At 43.7% G+C, this 22,118-nt stretch overlaps 1 protein-coding gene across 1 annotated transcript; it reads left to right on the forward strand.

Annotated features, from left to right (window-relative positions):
* The first annotated feature begins 5,056 nt into the window (after window positions 1-5,056).
* Window positions 5,057-21,226, forward strand: LOC123400144 (receptor-like protein EIX1). Its single transcript, XM_045094562.1, has 2 exons — window positions 5,057-6,781; window positions 20,229-21,226. Exons 1-2 carry the CDS (start codon window positions 5,290-5,292, stop codon window positions 21,128-21,130), a joined length of 2,394 nt encoding a protein of 797 aa, XP_044950497.1. The 5' UTR covers window positions 5,057-5,289; the 3' UTR covers window positions 21,131-21,226.
* The last annotated feature ends 892 nt before the right edge of the window (window positions 21,227-22,118 follow it).

The following is a 22,118-nucleotide window of genomic DNA, read 5'->3' on the forward strand; positions in this document are numbered from 1 at the left end:
ATCATCTCAATATGGATTTCAGACTCCACCACCTATGCATGAGTCGCAGACACAGGAACACGAGGGACAGTACGGTCGTGGTCTTCGTGAACACAGACCCCCTGATCGATTGTCACCCTCCGGTCGTCGGGCAAGGCAGCTGGTTGTCGTCGCATAGGGTGATTCATCTATGTATGTGTGCGAACAATTGCATCTCTCTATGTCAGTTTCAAACTTTCAAATGTACGTACAAGACATCTATGTAGTTTCATGAGATAAAAGTTCTCGATATATTTGAAGTTTCTTCCATAAAATAAGATACATAAAATAAGATTCATAAAATAACATACATAAAATAACATACATAAAATAAGATACATTAAGATGTAGAGTTCATAAAAAAAACTACATAAAGTCGTCGTCATCCTTCGACGATGCAGAGCTCTCGCCCTTTGACGAAGCGCTACTCTTGGCCTTCGTCGATGATGCGCTCTTGGCCTTCGTCGATGACGCGCTCTTGGTACTCGACATGAAGATATCGTCTTCGTCCTCACTATCGTCAATCCATAAGAAGGGATGTTTTACTCCACCTCCACCGCGTATGTGTTGGCCTTTCTTCTTCCATCTTTCATTCAACCGCAGAAGTTCTTTCCGAATCTCCTCATATGTCCTTGCAGGCCACCCCTTCCTAGCTAATGCGTGGGCAACCTTATTCAGTAGCGTGTCACTACTGATGAGTTCGTCCCATGAAACTATTGTATTATCTATCTTGAAATTGCTAGCTAAGCGCAGAAGACACTCGGACATACCACTATGAAAACTACGATCGAAAGGATAATGAGACATTTTCAGCACACTCCTTACCCACCTTGGTCTGGAGGGGGTTTTATAGGTGCAGCAGAGCGAGACGAATAACTAATGGCGGGAAAACGAGGAGGGAAAGCGAGGCGGGAAAGCGAGGGCGGGAAAGCAAGGCGGGAAAGCGAGGCGGGAACAAAATGGCGGCAAAGCTATACGCGGGATAAAATGGCGGGAAAGCGAGGCGGGAAATAAATGGCGGGATAAAATGAACATACACGTAGCTGAAATTAAGATACTCATTGCGGAAATTAAGATACACATTACTGAAAATAAGATACAATTTGCCGAAATTAAGATACAACTTGCAGAAATTAAGATACAACTAACACAACTTAACATACAATAAAATAAATCTACTGAGTCCAACGTGGATATTTTCCTTTTCCATCACCAGCTTCTTCTGCTGCCTTGGCGGCACGAGCCCTTTCTCTTTTTCTCTCCCTCTCAGCTTCATGGGCCTGTTCCCGCTGTCTGTAAACCTCCTCCAGCCGAAGTTTCTCTTCTTGATTTTTCCTTATCATCTCATCAAGAAAAGCCCTCTGCTCCACACAGTAATCTTCCCACTCTTTCTTCTGCTCTGCTTTCTCCTCTGCTTCAGCCTTCTCACGACGCTCTTCCAAGTCCAAGCTAGCCCATGCACGGCGACCTCTTTCACGGATCTCGGTCACCGCCCAGTCCGGCATTTCCGTGTCAATCCAACAATAGTACATGCAGAGAGGAGGAGGAGACTAAAGGATGGATCAGATTCAAGTAAACAATAATATCAAATAACAATAATCTGGATGACTTGAGCATACCAGAGGCCTGAGTACGCATAAATAGATTCGGGTGGATCAGATTCATAATTGGCGCACATGAAAAACTTCATGCCCAACCAATCTGAAAAATCTGTCACCTCCTTCACCTTGCAGACATCTCCGCACCAACATCGAACTGCTTCCACCCCCCGAGGCAAGCTTGCACTCTGCATTTTCCTAGGCCTAATGCTCTGATCCGAACAAGGCAAACTCATACTGACTATGGAGGTGCAGGTGCTTTGAAGTCTGTCTGATGGTGAAGAGAGTTTCACTCCCTGCCTCCTTTTATAGGCTCTGCCGGATGTCTACGCGGGAAAAAAGGGCGCGAAAACGAGAAACTGCAGCGGGAAAATTTGGCGGGAAAATAACGCGGGAAAATTAGGCGGGAAACTATTGCACTGCTCGTCCGTCGTTATTGCGTGTACATTCTAAAATAAGTCCATATACATCCATATGTAGTCTTGTAGTACGAACTCTTAAAAGACTCTTGTAGTTACTTTTGTATAAATGATATTTTTTTTCAAACCATGAAAGAGAATTGTGTGTGATCATTATAGAAGATAAAGAAGAAACAAGTACAAAGCTCTAAGCGTCATACAAAAAAAAGACCAACTTTACTAAGAGCATCATTATAGAACCATGAAAGAGAATTGTGTGTGATTATACGAACAAGGATTCAAAATCATTTACTTTCATGTAAATGATAGTTGCATTTTAAGTATTAAGATTACATATTATGGCGACCAACGAGAGCATCATCACCAAGTGATTAGTTAGTAATGTTTTCTACTTTATTCCATGGCAGTGTCACTCCTGCGATAGCAATCAAACATTCACTCCCAAAATATTTGATCGAGAGCTAAAACATACTTTCTCTATAAATAAATATAAGAAACGCTATTGTAAACAATGTTGACCTAGAGATAAAAGCCCCACGAAACCACCGTAACGAACAGTGTCGACCAGGAGACAAAGAGTCCCTCTGAAATCGCCGCGGTGAACAATGCTGACCCGAAGATGAGAGCCCCGTGAAACCACGGAAAAAAACGCCCGCCTTCACCGGCGTGGATATCTTGGTTTGGTTCGAGGGATGGGGGATAACCACGGCCCAACAAAATATCCGTAGTATATGTCTCCCATGCACTTAGCCATCCGTGCAACTTGCACAATATTTTTGTTCAAAAGGATTGCACGGTCCGAACCGGAGCAAGTTGGCAGGAGTAAATTTTGACTGTTTCGTCGGTGGAGAGCGGGAAAAATTCCCACTGTTTCGTCGGTGCGAGCGGGAAATAAGCCTGGGAATCAGCGTACGGAAATCAGCGCAATCAGCAACAGTGTCGGCCGCGCGGAAACAGTGCCCTGGCCGCCTGCTCCCGAGGCGGCAGGGCCCACCCAGCTTTGTCCGTTACGGACAGGAGTGGGCGGGAACGGGATCCGGCGCTGGCCGCCTCAGCTGGTGGCGGCGGGCCCCAGCCGCCTGGCGCGGTGGCGGCAGGCCCCACGGCCGCCTCGTGCGGTGGCGGCAGGTGCCACGTGCCGCCTGGCGCACCTGCCGCCACCCGGGGTGGGGGTCCTTTCGCTCCTTTCCACTCGCAGGTGGTCTCTTTTGACAATCTCATTCGACAGGGGGTCCTTTTGGACAAAAATTCCAGACCAGCAGGTTCTTCTTGTCGATATCATACTCCATATCATACCTGCCCACAGATCAACTCAACGTGAGCTGCTACAAAACTCGCTCTCAAAACATATGCCGGTACAGTACTAATTTTGCTTGGTTATGTGTGTGTGTGCTGTATACGATGATGAACAAGGACATGTACATTCGCACAAAGGAATAGACACGATCGACTGTCGGTTTGCTGTGAATTTGTGACTGCACAAGCCCTTACGAACCGCTGCTCGATGAGTTAGTTCCCTTGCATTCAAGTTAAAAAGCCTAGATCGAATTGACCAGGATGGTTTTCACTTTTCAGCCACAGCCCACAGGTTTGGACTAAGGTGGGGGCGCGCGGACTGCCCTCCTCCCAGGGAGACCTGAGGAATGGTGGCTACATGCAATGCAAGAAGAGGGGCCCCGAAAAACCTGTAGCAGGACTTTGACACCATGGTTATGCTGGTACACAGGAGGATCTTTGGCCTTTGGAACCATATATATCATGGAGGGCTTGAGAATGTGGAAGGCTGCTGGTTGTTTTAACTTTTAACCAAACAGTGTAGTACTCACTTCTTCTCGGTCCGAAATTACTTGTCGCACAAATGTATAAAGTAGCTAGCTGTGTCTGCTCTGTTCCTTCCTTCCCAGCACAACACAATCTCTGTGGACTGTGGTGCCTCAGACCCGTATTTTCTCCTCTCTTAGAGCATCTTTAGCAGACGTCTTAAAATCGTAAACTGTAAAACTGAGATACGATCCAAAACAAGGCATTTTAATGATTCATTTTAGCTACAGCCGAACAAATACTTTAAAAAAAACTGTAAAACTCGGATACGCGCCCCGTCGCCCGTCGGCCGCGCCCCATCACCATGCTGGCCGCACCCCGATGCCCGCCGGCCACGCCCCGTCGCCTCCGCCGTTCGCGCCTTGCTCCGTTGCTAGCTGTGTCGGCCGAGCCATGCCACTTTGCCTGTCCCGACGGGAGGATTCTGGCGGCCAGGCTAAGGTCATGGGATGCCACGGCAAGGTCGAGCTCGTCCAATTCGAATCGGGGCGATTGATTGCAGCGTCTAGCGGTCTTTTTCGATGTGCCGTGATGAATTCCGGCGAGTTTAGAATGGATTCCGGCAAACTCTACGGCGGCGTGTTTGCTTCGATGAGATTTGACCGGTATACAGGGCTCCCTCGGTTCGGTCTTCCAACCTTCAAATATAAGGGTTTTGGGTATGCATTTTCGGTGGCCTTTAAAACATTTATGGGTCGGATCATTTTAAAGGTTTCTGTTTTGGATACTATTTTCGACAAAAACTGTAAAATGTAAAAATTATAAGGGTTTGATTATTTATACGGGGTCTGCTAGAGATGCTATTAGTAAAGATTGGCCACCGGCCTTTTAAGGGATGGTTTTCAGCTCGCCAATTTAGTTTGGGAACAGGAAAACTTAACCGCCGCATGTTGACGCACATACATTAAGCCATCAATTAATAATACTCCGTATATCATAATACATGAAGACATGAGCAGGTAATGATTATTCTATCCTGCAAATAAAAAGGTACTCCCTCCGTCACAGTTTATAAAGCATGCACGTGTACCTAGATCGTTAATTTGACTTATATAAAATATATTATTTAACATAAAAATTATATAATTAGAAAATAGAACATCTAAAGTTTATAATAATATATTTTTTATAATATATGCCTTTCATTAAATTGGTCAAATTAACGACCTAGATACACATGCAGGGAGTAATGGTTATTCTTAAGGAGGTTGGCGGCAAGTCAATTCAAGGTAAGCGGACGCGTTTGCTGTTGCCATCAATCAGCAATTTTAGAAGTACTGTAGGGACATAAATTTCCATGCAATTTCTACTATTCCTGATTGGCTGGCCTACCAAGGTCACATAATCCTACTACCTTTCTTCGGAATAAGTACTGATTGGCTGGCCAAGCAACCACAGATTAACAACCCATTTGCCAAACTCAGACATCATCCATGGATGCAACTGCAGCCTGCCTCCTGCTCATTCTAGCCACCATGGCTGCCTCCTACTCCGTGTACGCACAACAAGCCCGCGATGGGTGCTTCGCAGATGAGAGGGATGCCCTGCTCTCATTTCGAGCCGGCATCAGAAAAGATCCGCAGGGCCTCCTCACCTCGTGGAGTGTCGAGGACTGCTGCCTCTGGAGCGGCGTCAGGTGCAGCAACACAACAGGCCATGTTTTCAAGCTCGACCTCCGCAACAGTTTCTTCTTGGATGATCTGTTCGCTCCCGTGTTCTCCAATAACTCTCATGGAATGCGTGGAGAGATAAGTTCTTCCTTGATTGTTCTGCATCATTTGGAACACCTAGATCTCAGTGGGAACTATCTTGGGGGAGCAGGCGTGCCGATACCAAGATTCCTGGGCTCTCTCCCGAGCTTGGTATATCTCAACCTCTCCTCCATGGATTTCGACGGGAAGGTGGCCCCTCAACTCGGCAACCTCTCCAGGTTACAAGATCTTGACCTCAACAACATCTGGAATCCTAATGAGCATTATGGTGATGATAATAAACTGCACACCGAGGATATATCGTGGTTACCACGTCTCCCTTTGCTAAGGTTTCTCGATATGAGTGGTGTGAATCTCACCGCTGCTGAGGATTGGGTTCAAGTGCTTAGCATGCTTTCTAATTTAAGAGCCCTTCGTCTCCGTGAGTGCAATCTTGTTTTTCCACACACACCTCTTGCTCGTTCTAACCTCACATCACTTGAGATGCTTGATCTAACAGACACTGGGGTTGACACCTTGAATCCAACCTACTGGTTCTGGGATGTTGGCACCATCAAGCACCTCGATCTCACAAACAATGAATTTTCGGGACCATTCCCGGATGCAATGGGAAATATGACTTCCCTTGAGGTACTCAAACTAGGAGGCAATTACCTCACAGGTGTAAGAACCGAATTTCTCAACAGCCTTTGCAACTTGAGAGTGCTAACACTGTGGTCAAATCAGATCAACCAAGACATTTCAGAAGTTTTGAAGGGGCTGCCCCATTGCGCATGGAGTAAGATAGAGTTGCTAGATTTATCTCGTACCAATGTCAGTGGGGAAATTCCAAAGTGGATAAATCAGCTGACTAATTTGAGCATTCTTGAGCTCTCTTCCAATAGGCTTGTAGGATCAATTCCTGTTGAAACGGGCATGCTTGGCAAACTCAGTAAATTGTATCTTGATGGCAATCAGTTGAGTGGTTCTATATCGGAAGAACATTTCACCAGTTTAGTGAATTTGGAGGAACTGGACTTGTCTTACAACTCCCTACACATGATGATCAACTCGCACTGGATTCCTCCCTTTAAACTGCATCTGGCTTTTTTCCCTCGTAGCAAAGTTGGACCTCGGTTTCCTTTGTGGCTTAAAGGGCAGAGCAACATTACTAATCTTGATATTTCTGATGCAAGCATAGTTGATGACCTCCCGGATTGGTTTTGGACTGTATTTTCAAGAGCTCTTTTATGGTACCCTGGGTGAAATATGAGCCGTCAATGCGTAATTAAAGAACGGTAGCGATTGAGTTGTACTGCCCAGCTCGAGGGTGACAGTAGACCATGCACCGCGCGCAGGTGGAGTCCTCCAGTATAAACGTGCTAAGGGCACTTTGGGAAGAAAACATCACAGTCGTGTGGGAAGGAAAAAAGAAACAGCCCGCCCGCAACGGCCAGTCCAACTAGCCCATCGCATCTCACCCCATCCGGCCCTCCCAGTTCGTTCCCCACCGCGGTCAGTACGGTTCCGGCCGTCGCCGGCGTGCGTCGCCCTCCCTCCCCTTCGCCTCGTCGCCGACGGCACCTCCCACTCCTGCTCCCGCTCCTCCTCATCGTCTCCGCGCTGCGGGGAGCGGCGCCGACCGCGGGCGCCGCGGATTCGTGCGCTCACTAGGGTTCCGGGCACCGCCGGCGTGCGTCGCCCTCCCTCCCCTTCGCCTCGTCGCCGCCGGCACCTCCCACTCCTGCTCCCGCTCCTCCTCATCGTCTCCGCGCTGCGGGGAGCGGCGCCGACCGCGGGCGCCGCGGATTCGTGCGCTCACTAGGGTTCCGGGCACCGCCGGCGTGCGTCGCCCTCCCTCCCCTTCGCCTCGTCGCCGCCGGCACCTCCCACTCCTGCTCCCGCTCCTCCTCATCGTCTCCGCGCTGCGGGGAGCGGCGCCGACCGCGGGCGCCGCGGATTCGTGCGCTCACTAGGGTTCCGGCCACCGCCAACGTGCGTCGCCCTCCCTCCCCTTCGCCTCGTCGCCGCCGGCACCTCCCACTCCTGCTCCCGCTCCTCCTCGTCGTCTACGCGCTGCGGGGAGCGGCGCCGACCGCGGGCGCCGCGGATTCGTGCGCTCACTAGGGTTCCGGCCACCGCCGGCGTGCGTCGCCCTCCCTCCGCCGCACAGAGAGAGCCTGCTCCCGCTCCTCCTCCTCGTCGATGCGCTGTGGGGAGCGGCGCCGTCCGCGGGCGCCGCGGAGTTGTGCAAGGCGTGGCTGCTGCAGTCCATCCCCACCGACATGCCCCACCTCCGCCGCCTCCCGGGGGTCCTCTCCACAGGTACCGACCGGCTCCCCCTCTCCACCTCCCCACAATCAGCGAGATTGTTCTTGCGGTGGATCCATTCTGTTTGGTTCCTGGGGAGTACCAAAGTAGTTAGATTGGCGAATTCGGAGCATGGGTTAATTCTCATTTTGCTAGGCTCTGTTAATTGAGTACTGAGTAGTGAAGTTTGTTCTCTATAATAGTGTTTCAGCATAGCCATGTGCCACTGAAATGAGAGTAATGTCTTTGCTTCTTGCAGCAATGAAGATAGTATTACTTGCATATTGAAGAATATTGTTGCTGCAAATCAAATCATTAAAGAGGCCCTTAATAAAGGTGAATCACCCGTGAATTGCTTTGTAAGATAACTCAGAGCTCTTCATTTGTTTTTCTGAACATTCTCTTATGAGCAATTTCATGAAGTGCAGTTCAGGATATAATGATTTAACAAGGTATGAGTTAAAAATAGATAAATTGTGGCAACAAATTGAATATTTTGAAGTAATAAGTTTGACTTATGACTTCCTATTGTTCTGCCTGTATTGGCTGGTGGCTTGTGCATTATCAATATCACGATTCTAAGGGTTCTGTAGTTATGATATTCAATTGATAAGTTATTGTACACAGTCTTAATTAGACTATATAAACTCAGAAGTAATTTGATGTTGTATTTATGCTGCACAATTTGCATTGTGATCATTTTCAATCTGGTAGTACTTATATTCGATTAATCAAAGTGGCATTTCTGTTGAGATACTCAAGCAAATTCCTGTTTTGATGGCTCGAGTCTTGACTTATCCAGAACGAGTTTCATATTATAACATAGAGAAGCTGCGTCAATGTATACGTAATGGACCAAATAAACATCCAGGGGCAAATTTTATAATACAACCTGATGGAACAAAGCTGCAAGTTGTATTTGTTTTTTTTTTTTCTCGCAAAAAAATATATTTGTTTTTTTAAATTCTGATTCTTTTCAACAAGCAGTTTTCATATTTTGCCCTGGACTACATTTAGGCACTTGAAGTACGCTGATAGAACGATCGCCGCACAGGATTTGAATTATGGTTGTATAGTCGAAAGACATTTAGAAGATGGAGACATTGTCCTCTTCAGCAGACAACCAAGCTTGCATAGAATATCAATTATGTCACACAGGGTACAAATTGCTCCATACCATACCATTACTTGCTGAACTAAATAATTTGTCTAACCTTTGATTACTTTTGTATTGAAATACAGGCAAGGATAATGCCCTGGAGAACATTAAGATTTAATGAGTCTGTTTGTAACCCTTATAATGCTGATTTTGATGGAGATGAGATGAATTTGCACGTCCCACAGACAGAGGAAGCTCGTACTGAAGCATTTATGCTTATGGGGGTAGTACTTGCTAACTCTTCTCTGCTACAGTTTAACATTTTTGTTATGCTTTGATGCACAAAACTAGTTTGGTAACAACTATTTATTTTTGCTGGTGCTCCAAATCAGTAATTGACCCATTAAGTTTAGAAGTGTTTAAATCAATAATTGACCCATTAAGTTTAGAAGTATTTGAATCTTGGTGCTCCAAGCCGGTTAAATTGAGCCTTATATTGATGGGAAGCTTAGGTATTGGACCACCAAGCTGGTCAGAACTGAAATCCATTTCTGTTCCCCTCATAAATTTCCCCTAGAAGCATAGATTTTCATCTTCTAACGACAACTGTAAGAAACACAAGCATAAATACTATCTATATGCGTCCATGCAATTACACGTGTATTCGTTTGAACTGATTCACATAACAAACACAAAATTCATTGTAAAACTTTCTAAAGTTCAATCCCAACATAAAAAATACGAGCATAAAGTTTAAACAAATATTAATCCTAATTTTATTGTAGAAAAACTAGCAAATTCTAACAACTTTCAACTCTCTTCATCCTTCATTAATGACTCTGACTATCTTCTACTCCTCGCCGTTTCGCCGTCCTTTTGAGTTGAATGTAGACTCCACTAGGAGGGCGCTGAGTTGTTTCCTGAACCTGGGGATGTCATCCTGCATAATAGGTTGAGTTAATTTGACAGCTGTAAAATTGCGAATGATATGGTTAAAATAAGTGTGGACATCATACTGCTGTGTAGGCTCCATCTAGATCATTACCTGTAAACTTTTCCATGTTCTTTACCGAAAAAAGCCCGCATGACATGCTGCAATCATATGGATTGTTATAACTCTTTTTTAGTACGAAAACTAAATGTGTGGTTTTAATTGTTGTGTACAGTACCTGTCTTGCTGTTGTGGTATATTTTTGATAACTTTAACTGTCCAAGTGTTGATGTCAAAATCCTTCCAAGTATCAAGTTTTTCGCAACCATTCCGAAATGCCGCTTCCATATGGAGTTGCATGCCTTTGAGCTACATTAAGTTAAGAAATATAAGACATAATATGAAAATTATCTCTTGGTATGTATGTAAGCATTGAGAAAATGTACCATGTTTTCTAGTTCCGGGTGGGCTTTCTTAAACTGATTTGTTCTTGATAGCTTTGAATCCAGAATTTGCACTGTCCTTTTTTTGGCATTGACAACCGACACGTACCAGTGTGTATCCTTAACATTCACAGGAAGAGCAACCTGCAATTTACACATAATTAGTTTTGTACCATTTAGAAAATGACTTAGGGTAGTGCGACGTACCATATCATGGGAAATGTACATTTTGCCAAGATTGCTAGCACATGTTTTGTTCTGTAGATCACGGGTATAACTTGCAACGCTTCCGTCTCTGACTAGCACACCGCTAACTGATGCCCTCTCTAGGTAGATCTTTCCGTCGGCCCAAATATCTGGTTTGGGGCGCATGTGACGTACCCATGTTATGGCTGCATCCAAAATCTGAATCACAAAGTAGTAAGGATTTGAAAAAGAAAAGAACAATTTGTTTATTATTTAAGAAGTTACCACATACCTTGCATTTTAGCCATCCATCTGTAAAACTTTTAAAGCATGGAGCTGTCAAGCATCTAAGATCAGCTCGATAGAGATGAATTTCGTCAATTTGTACCAACACTTTCGAAGACGGGGATGCATTGACATAGTCAATGACCTCTTCAATTATCTTCTCATCCGGAGCATCATCCGTTCCCATTCTGGGAGCACTCACATCTTTAGGATTTATCTTACATCTTTTAGTTCTCTTGGGTTCAACAAAATAAACAAAATCCTTGTTATTTGCAGAAGTGGATTTCCTTTGTCTCTTCTTTTGTCCCGTCACCGTAGAACGTCCTGTTGCCTGCGTGTTAGAGGGAGGAGTTTGTTAAAAAATAGCTAGTCACGTAATTAATGTACATACATACGTCTGATTTTAGGACATCGTCTTTGTCAAACTCTTTGTGCTCACTAGTGGTGTCATCCTGACCACCCTGCAAGTCTCTTTCAAACTCCTTGTGCTCCATAATGGTGTGATCCTGAGCACCCTGCAAGTCACAGGAAGGAGCTTGTAAAATGTGAAAATTAACTAACATAATTAACATAGTTTGTAAATTACATCAAAGTCTGAAGCCAAGTCACGCCCACGAAGGGGCGAGGGAACAGATTTGTCGTCGGCCTTGTAATCATATTCTGGTCGGCCCCAATAGTCCTGCATAGGGGTTTGCTTGTCATTATTTTATACATAGGAATAAAAGAATGATTAAATGTGTGTTTCAATGGTAGGGTACTTACATTAGCGTTCAGGTTGGTCTATAGCAAGTTCCTCATATCTGAATTCTCCTTCTCTAGTTGTCTGAATTTGCACAACATTTGTACACGTGTCTGAAGGTGCTGTTCCATCAAGTCTTTTCTCATTCTTAAAACGGCGTCATGAAGCGCCAGCACCAGCTGTAGACCAAAAATAAAGAAAATTAGGAACTCATTGGGTCAGAAAGAAGTACATACATAACTTTAGAATAAAAAAATTACCTTCGAATTTGTTGGTGGCAATTCATCAAACATCTCAGGTGTCGGTGACCTTGGTACGTCCCAAGGCTCTTTCAGGTCATGTACGGTCTGAAATAAATTGATACAGTTGGTTATAATTTTAATAATAAAAATATGGAAGAATAAATACAAATGCTGAACGTTACGTAATTTATGTACCTCTCCGGCCTCAAGGCCGTGCTTATCAAAAATAGCACAGACTTTGCGCGCTTTCGGCTCATCCTAGTATTGGACGAGTGGTGTATCTCGTTTGCTGTAATCAATTGTTCTGTCTAATCTATCTAGACGACGCTTCTCCCAGAACCAAAACTGCAAAATTTGGATGTTAGTCACTGTATCATATTGTGATACAATCGTACATCTACATGATTACTATGAGGGTTAACCTGGAGCAACGGAAGGTTCCCCTCAAGGTTAACTGTACCCTGGAGTGCTGTTCTTTCTGGATCTTTTCGCCCTGCATTATACTTCATAATGCACTTCATTAGATGATCACGCGAGAGCTTTGCAAAGTCTGTGGCCTTAATACTTTCCATTGTCGCCACTTTCGGTAGATAAGTTGAGCTAACGTATCTTTGAGTTGTTGGACACAGTAGGACCCCAATTGAATATAAAATGAAGGGTCGGAGAAAATATATCCCATGTTCGTTTGTCTTTATACGTGCTTTTAAGGTTTTCTGCAGCTGTGCAAAAGTTATTCTGTGCTCTCCATGTGCTTCTAAATCTCTGTATATCCGGCTGACATCTTTTCCTCCAGGTTCAAGCCATATGAATCCCCGTGCAGGAATACCAAATATTTGCTCCACGTCCCGAGTGGTCATGGTTAGTGGTTCCCCATCAATTATGAAGGCGTCACAAGTGGGGTCGTATAGCTCTGCTATAGATCTGCACATGTTCCTTCGAATAAGCCATCTAGCTTCACATCTGCTATGATTTTTCTTTGGTCATCGGTGAATTCTTTAATTACTCTGTGATATGCTATAAGGGAACATGCTTGTGTTTCCTAATCATTGGATCAAAAAGATATCAATTAGCATTATATACATAATAAAGATGATAGCAGTAAACCATATGTCTTTGCTGTAGAGTTCCTTCAACTAAATTTCGATTGCACATGTGACAACTATGAAATAAGGACTAAATAGTCAGGAGTGGCGTTTTGGATTTGGGGTGTATATGCATTATAGTGTACAGCTGGGTGGCTGGTTGATGGATGCAACCAGACGTCAAGTGGAGCGTTGGGTTAGTTGTGGTGGGGCTAATTTTCTGCTTTTCTGGTAACATATCTGAATTTTTGTGGTGGGGCTAATTTTGATGAACTCTTTCAGCAGTGACACTGAAGCAGGCCGACAATGAAAATAATAATGCTCCAATATGCATCTAGCGTATGAAAATACATAGATCTAATATACAAATCTAATAAAAAAATACTCTGATGTACTATGCACATCTATGGAATAAAATAGTCTGTTGTACTATTAACCAGGTACTGAATTCCCTTACTTTGTTTCTTTTTGCCTGAGATTTCGCTTGCAGAGTGCCTGGTGGCCAGTTCTCTGGCAGTGGCGGATTGAGCGACGGATTGGCTGCTGGTGTGTTATCTGGAAGCGACGGATTGGTTGCTGGCGGGTTGAGCGACGGACTGCATGGCGACGGATTCCCTGATGGCGGCGGATTCCTGGTGGCGACGGATTCCCTGGTGGCGGTGGATTGCCTGATGGCGTTTTCCTTGGTGGCGGATGATAACAACGATGCTCCATGGCTGTTTCTGGAGGAGAACGTGAAAATGGTGGTGGCGGCAATTGGAGGCAGATTAGATTGATGGCCGTCCCTAATTAATAATAGGGTGGGTTAGATAAGGACGTCAGAGTGGCTTCTGTTATTATTTTATCCTGAGAATAATGGCAGCTATACCTAACTTTTTTTTCCTGAGAGTTGTACGTGACTCTCTTTTTTCTTAAAATTGTACGTGACTCTCTTTTAGGGTTTTTTCCCATCAAAAATGCATAGAAAATATATATAATGCCATAAAACAATGAAATTTGGCATCCATTTTTTTCATTATGATATGATGTACTTTAAAATTTTTGGGACCAATAGAAGAAAGAGAAAAGAAACGTACTACAACTATGAAAATACATAGATCTAATATACAATATGCAAAATTTAAACGAATTTCGACACCATATGCACGTTGTGTCACGTTCGGCTTGTATTTTAGTGTTTTTATTTCAAAAATACATTAAAAATTACAATGCGATCTTGTTACTTCCATTCGTCAAACGGACCTATTTTTTTTCACGCTTCCTAATGAACTTCACAATAAGGCACGTCAAATTTTTCTATTTTCTGACGATCCGTGTTTTTTCTGTGAATTTGTATGCAAAAACAGCCAAGAACTGATGCCGGACGTGACGCAACTTGCGTTTGTTCTTCGATTTCGTTGAAATTTTGCGTGACACAATTGGATGTGCATTCTCAAGTGCCGGCAAAAGTTGGGTACATTTCATGCATGCATGCATGCACATCATGTATAACTCATCGGTGTCGGTATGGACGGAGGGGTGTTACAATGCGATCTTGCTACTCCCAATTGTCAAACGGACCTAAATTTTTTTCACGCTTCCTATTGAACTTCACAATAAGGCACGTCAAATTTTTCTATTATCTGACGATCCGTGTTTTTTCTGTGAATTTGTATGCAAAAACAGCCAAGAACTGATGCCGGACGTGATGCAACGTGCGTGCATGCCCATGCTAGTCGTCTATGCACAATTTAAACGAAATTCTACACCGTATGCACGTTGCGTCACGTTCGACATGTATTTTAGTGTTTTTACTTCAAAAATACATAAAAAATATATAGAATGCCATAAATCAATGAAATTTGGCGTCCATTCTTTCCAGTATGATACAATGTATTAGTATTATTTTTGGAGCAATTGAAGAAAGTGAAAACAAAAACGTGGTAAGAGACTGAACCTTTCGGCTTGTACCCGAATTGCCTATTATGAACTTGGTCTATTTTTGTCCATGCATAAAATCACACAAATTTGGGCCAATACATGTGCATGCCCATGCTCGTCGTCTATGCAAAATTTGAACAAATTTCAACACCGTATGTCACGTTCGGCTTGTATTTTAGTAGTTTGTCAAAAAAAAAAGTGTAAAATACATAAAATGTCATAAAACAATGAAATTCACCGTAGTTTTCGTCTGCATATGCTCTAAATGTTTATGACTCGACTTATGTATACAAAAGAATTACTTTTTGTGACCCTAGTTAATAAATTTTCGTAATTTTTCATTACAAGCTCCCTGAAGTGAAGTAAATAATTATATAGCTAAAAATTCACATCACAAGTATATGTTCAGCTGGTTTGGTTGGTGCAGTAATATGCTCAAGATCATAGGTTCGAGTCCTCGAATGGTTTTTTTAATGTTTTGTCTGTAATTCAGATTTTTTTTATATGTTAAAAATGGTATTTTGGTAATAAAATTCCGGGCCCTAACGACTATCATGGACCATCAAAGGGTATATCAATATGCTGCAGTTAACATCACATTAACAGCAGTAGGGCATAGCAATTTCGAGGAGTGTATCAGGCCCTTCGGTTGGGCATATTTGAGTGCATTTGCTGACCATTTCCTGACTGCCAAAACACCCAAAAGAAATAAAAAAGAAATATATGGGTAAATGCTCCTTGATATGAAAACAAAAGGAGATGAGATGTTTCATCAAGTATGTAATAATGCATTTTAATTCTTAACTATGCATGATTATCACATTGTCAGTATGATGAAGTATTAGATTGTTTCCAAACTTATAACTAGCAAAAGTTGAATGTCTAGTGACATCTGCACCGAGTGTAGCAATTATCACAATGGATCAAATCAACATAGATAGCAATACTGCCAATACAAGCAAGTGCCGAGATGCATACAACAGTTCATGGCAAACAAAAGTGCGACAACATAAGAAAATCTGGGCAGCAGTGCAACAGCAACAGAAGGTCCTTTGGAATAGTTCAGAGCTTGCTTTCCTCTGGTCGACGATTGTCTTCAAGAATACTCTCGTGAAACAGCTGCAGCGCACCCTCTGCTGAAACTTCTAGTAAAGAGCTGTGTGCAGATCTTCAAGTTTTCCTCTATGCTGGGCACCAAGCAGCAACTTGTCTTTTAGACTGTCAGGAAGACTAGCTAATGCAGTACTTGAAGGTCAACAAAAGGAAAATGCTGCTGCACTTCCTCTGGCGTACACGCATAGTCAACCTGCAATACATGATAATATCAGAAAAACAAATATCTAGTACAGTGGAATCTTATTCTGCGAGTTAACGTTTTAGCTGACAAACGGCTGTTTACATCTATATATGACTAACCTCTGTTATAACTATAAGACATTATGAAGGTACAAGAGAAACCTCACTAACGTAAGTGCATAATGTTGGGCAACTTTACTTGCATTTAGAGTTACATGTAATCCTCGAAAACCATTAGAAACACCTTTATGCTAATGCAGAAGTGGACATCACGTTTAGAAAAAGATGAAAAACAGATAATGGAGAGAGAGAACAGGAGTACTGAAAAGTCATACCTGTTAAGCATACTAAATGTTCTGTCACACAATGCAACCAAAAAAAAGTTCCAGGAGATGCATCACTTGTGCTAAACATTTTTTTCTTTCCAAATCTCGTTAAAGGGCTTCCACCTCTTGTTGGATGTCTTGGATGGAGCTCCTTTTGATTTAATTTTTTTTGGATTCCGGACATTTCCTGGACATGCTTGGTTTGACCCTGAAAAATATGCTGGAAGAGGGCCCAGTGATGCCGCCTCATTTTTCCCACTGTCTTCCTCGCCTTCAGCTATAATACCCTTGAGAAAAGCCACCACCTTCTGTGACATCTCCGGGCTGTTTGAAGCTTTGAATAAATACATACTACAAATGTTGCGGAGTTCATGGTATCGATCCATCCGCTCAGACCAATCGTGCACATTACCATTCCTCTCTGAGTCAAATGCGGACTTGCCGACCATCGTCCATCTTGTCGAGACACAACACCTAGGAATGTTGACTAAGCCAAGGTATTTTAGAACAGAAAAAGTGTGTGCACACGGGATCTCCTCCGAGTACATCTTCAGACAACGGCAATTCACACTCTGAAGCAACGGGCCTGCCATGTCAAACCTCACATCATACGTCACATGCCTACTCTCTTTGCGAGCGACTGTATACAGAACAACATCGTCATTCTTAGTCACTTCTGTTACTTCCCATTTTGAGAACTGCTCGATTTGTTGTTTTACCTTCTTGAACATCACTGGAGTATAAATGAGAGCAACACTTTTCTCAAGCGGGTCAACTGCTAATTCAGTAAATGGTACTGTGTCCGAAGCTGTAGCATCCAACTCAGCCTCATTCTTGCGGATACGCGATAAACAGTGATCCGAGTGCTCTAGCAAATCAACAAGTGACATTCTCCTATCCAGATTCTTATGAAGCCTAGAGTTTAGGCTTTCTCTACGCTGATTGCTCTGCATGCCAAGGAAATATCTACCTTTCGTATAGGCCCTAGACCACTTCTTCCTCAGCTCGTACATCCTCATAATCCAAGCATCTTTTTCAGAGATATCATAATCCACCATAAACTCAACCCAACGTTTCTCAAACTCATCGACATCCCATATGTGATAAACAAATTTCCTAAAGTCCTTGAGCTTTTGCTTCCGTAGGTTTCGTATCATGTTTTGCTCGATGTGCCAACTGCACAACCGATGATCTGTGTTTGGCAAAACCGCCGCTATTGCCTTCGCCATCGCATGGTCACCATCGGTGATTACTGATCTAGGATGTTTCTGCTTCGTTGACTCCAAAAATGCTTCAAGCAACCACACAAAAGATGCCTCGGTCTCATCCGACACAATACCGAAGCCAAACACGGTTGTGCTGCGATGGTGATTCACTCCTATGAAGGGGACAAATGGCAGGTTGTATTTGTTCACACGGTAAGTGCTATCAAAGATCACGACGCCACCAAAGGCATCATAGTCAATCCGAGACTGTGCGTCTGCCCAAAAGATGTTCAACTGATGTCCTTCACTATCAGTGGTGTACTTGGAAAAAAATTCGCCATCTGTGTATTTTCGGGCTGCCATATAACGGAGTACAAATTCGGCATCACGGCCTTCTATCCTTTCCTTCTTGTACTTGGCAACAAAATTATACAGGTCCCGAGAAATAAAGCCTACCTTGATGTAACCACCACTATCCTTCTCCATTACTTCCATTTTTGATGTGTCCGAAGGCCACCAATTCCATACTCAATGACATCAGCCTTTTGCACATCACTCAGTCCGCGATGTGATCTTATGAAAGCTGTCTGGTCAGGCTTAGCGAGTGGATGATTATGTTCGTCCACAAAATCTTTTACAAACCATTCACCATTATCCATACGAAGCTCGATCTCCATCCGGGCGCCATATCCACAACGTGACAGCGGCCTAGGAGTTCGCACTCGTTCAGTTTTTTCGAAGTGCTTCCTCGCCCGATATCCTTCTTTACAACAGACATAGAGGCGACGAAATGATATGTTCGTGTCCACCTTCCTGGTCACTTCTTCCTTCCTAACACCAAAACCCTTTGACCGAGCATATGCATTATAGTAATTGTAACCTTCTTCTTCGCTGCCAAAAATTTGACTGATCACCATGCCATATTCTGCAATGTTCTCGAGGGTGGCACTCCCATATTCCATGTCAATCCCTGCAATTAAAAAAGAACCAAACCTGAGTTATTTGAATTCCACTCGTGAAACTTAAACACGTATAAGTAACAGTGCTTGTGTACATAATCAAACTGAAACATTACATATACTCCAGTAAGCACTTCCTGATTTGCACCAACAGAAGCAGCACCATAGAAGAGTGATTTAAGCAGAAACAATTTACTACTATCCGCAGATTTGTCCAAAGGTCAAACTAGTAGGAATATGCATAAAAGAAAAGATCGCCAACTACACGCCTTACTATTGAATGGAGCATCCATGGCGTTGTATAATGGTTCCCCGAATAGTTCAGGTTTTGCAACATTTGTACAGGTAAAGATAGTTTCATACTCGCTCCGGTCGAAAATAGATGACATGGTTTGAGTTCAAAGTTCAAATTTGAACTAAAACCATGTCACCTATTTCTGAACAGAGGGAGTAGCAGATAATTCTCTTAAGTAAAAGAGTGTCAAAAAGCAATATGTGTATTTTATTATCCCAGTTATTTTCTATTGTACTGGCCATATTGATCTGCACTATTTCTGCTTGCAGGATGCTAAGGTGAAAATGCTTGGAGTGGTACCCAGCATTGTTCGCACATGGAAAAGTACAGATTGTACTGCAGGATTTGATTGGTCAACCATCAGGTAATTTCTGGACCAATCAACGCTCTATGCCTTTTTTTCTGATCATAATCCCTCCATAGACAAGCGCCAGGAGGATGTAATTCAGCATGGACTGCGACGTCGGCGCATTGACGCCTGAAAAGCAGACAACGATCATAACACTGCAAGCCTCAGCTCGTAGTTACTTTTAACCATCTTCCATTTCTGCTCGGAAGGAGCCAAGATAGAACAAAACCAATACTATTATTTTTTTCCTTTTGTTCAGACTTTCTTTCAGAGCAGTAGTAGTAGAATTCAGTAGGTGTTGTCACGAAATTATGAATGGTAACGGAAGCAATTCCCTGTCAAACTACTCCAGGTCCTAATAAACTTCAAATACCAAGAAAATTCATACACTGGACCAGGCAAAAATAGCATTGCGGAGGAGGGACAGGGGAGTACACTGGGCCGCCCGTCGTACGCACCTCGGCGGGCGCTTGTCTATGGAGGGCTAGAGAGTGGGAGAGCGGTCGCCAGAAGAGAAGTCCTTACCAGGTTAAGATATCGGACTTGCCGCGGAGGTCCACGAGGTCGGGCCAACTACGTCGAGTGGCGGCGGCGGCGGCGACAGCGAGAACGATGCGACTACTGTGAGAGAGCGGCAGCGGCGGCAGGGAGAAGGAGCAGCGGCCGCAGAGGTCCACGAGGGCAGGGCTTGAGGGTGGGAGAGCGGCGGCGGCGATGGCGACGGGCGGGTGGGAGAGCGGCGGCGGCGATGGCGACGGGCGGGTGGGAGAGCGGCGCCGGCGATGGCGATGGGAGGCGAGGGCGGAGAAGGAGCAGGAGCCGCGGCAGGGAGAAGTCCACGAGGGCAGGCCTTGAGGGTGGGTCTAAGTGGGCTAACAGCTTAGGCCGGTAATAAAAAGAAAAGACAACGTTTTTAATTTTTCTGCCCATCGTACCCTTAGAAAATTGACGGTTTGATTGTGTTATACCGCTGCCTCCCCTGTGAGCAGTATAGGGTACTGTAAAAAAGCTCATTTTCAAATGTTCGATATTTGAACATATCTTGTAATCATATCAGTGGCAGGTTACCAAGGACGCTTGAATTTATGCCTTCAGCGCAAATATTTGACCTCAGCTCCAATAACCTCACTGGCACTCTATCGCACCTACCAAGGCAGTTGGGAGAACTTGACATTTCCAGAAACTCTTTATCAGGGCCACTACCGCAACAATCTGAGGCTCCATCCCTCATGGATTTATTGCTTTCTGACAATAGTATCAATGGCACTATACCACCATACATTTGCCAGTTGCAGTTACTGTCAGTTCTAGACCTAGCAAAGAACCATCTAGCAGGACAATTTCCCCGATGTCCAGAGGTGTCAGGAGCTCAAACTATAATTTTAAATGAAAACAACCTTTCTGGTGAATTCCCTTCATCCTTGCAGAGCTTCCCAGAGTTGATTCTACTTGATCTTGCCAATAACAAATTTGGTGGAAAGTTGCCGACATGGATAGCAAAGAAATTGCCAGATTTGTCTTATCTCCAGCTGCGGCATAATATGTTCTCTGGTTCTATTCCAGTTGAGCTCACACATCTTGGATACCTGCAATACCTGGACCTTGCATATAACAGAATATCAGGATCAATACCTCATGCATTGGGTAACTTGAAAGCTATGGTCAAGGATCAGACACGATCACATGGTAACCCTTTACCGTGGAGTGAGGAAAGGCCAGGAAACCCTGAGACGGACTATGTAACAAAATATGATGATAGCTTAGTAGTGGTGATGAAAGGTCAATACCTTGATTACACTAGCAATGTCCTTTTTATGGTTGGTCTTGACTTGTCCTGCAACAGTTTAGTTGGAGATATTCCAGCTGAAATAACATCTCTAGTTAATCTGAAGAACCTGAACATCTCCTATATATAATCGGTTGTCCGGTAAGATCCCAGAGAAGATCGGATTCCTTGGATCATTGGAGTCTCTTGACCTATCACACAATGAACTATCTGGCGAAATTCCTTCCAGTTTCTCAGAAATGACAATGTTAAGCAAGATGAACCTGTCATACAATAATCTATCAGGAAAAATTCCCACAGGGAATCAGCTCCAGACGCTCATTGATCCAGCATCATCATACATTGGCAACAAATACCTCTGTGGGCCTCCTCTTTCAAGAAACTGTTCAGGGCCTAAGGTATTTGGAGGGGATCTTGACGAGCATCAAGCAGAGGCGAGGTTTTTCTATCTTGGCCTGGCTACCGGATTTATCCTGGGTCTTTGGGTGGTCTTTGTTGTCTTCTTATTTTGTAAGAGATGCAGAGTTGCTTATTTCCAACTGTTTGACAAGCTACTGCATGCCATACAGGCATTCATGGCCTGAAATCCTTCAAGTTGCCATGGAAAATTTAGGAAGACGGAACCCTAATCAGCATTGTATCGTGATGTATTTTCTATTTTTCTTTACAACTTTGCTCTTCAATCAGCTGGACCGTACTATTTGATATTTTGATCTGGGGCATTGCTTCAGCACTCTCTTTTTATATTCTCTAGAGGGTCTTTACTACCGTAATGCACCATTGTAATGAGGATCCACCATCACGGATTGTTATAGATCAACATGGTATTTTCTCACCGTTGAGGGTGAAATAATTGCTTGCATACTTGATTATGAGTACATAGTAACTGGGGACATGCACTTCTGAGTGAGGTGTCTGCAGAGTAGTGGAGTACTAACTGGGGACATGCACTTCGCCGCGGCTCCACTGCAGGTATTTGTTATTTGTGTTAATTAATTATCAGCTCCACTACAAGTTGATCAGGTACAGTGGTATGTTTTTGTTTGTCATCGTAGATTGTATATGCAGAAGGCCTCTTAAGTAGGTTGTGTGTGTATGGGGTGAGCTAATGAGTACAT

This window comes from Hordeum vulgare, chromosome 5H, assembly GCF_904849725.1.
Source record: "Hordeum vulgare subsp. vulgare chromosome 5H, MorexV3_pseudomolecules_assembly, whole genome shotgun sequence".
Taxonomy (NCBI): Eukaryota; Viridiplantae; Streptophyta; class Magnoliopsida; order Poales; family Poaceae; genus Hordeum; species Hordeum vulgare.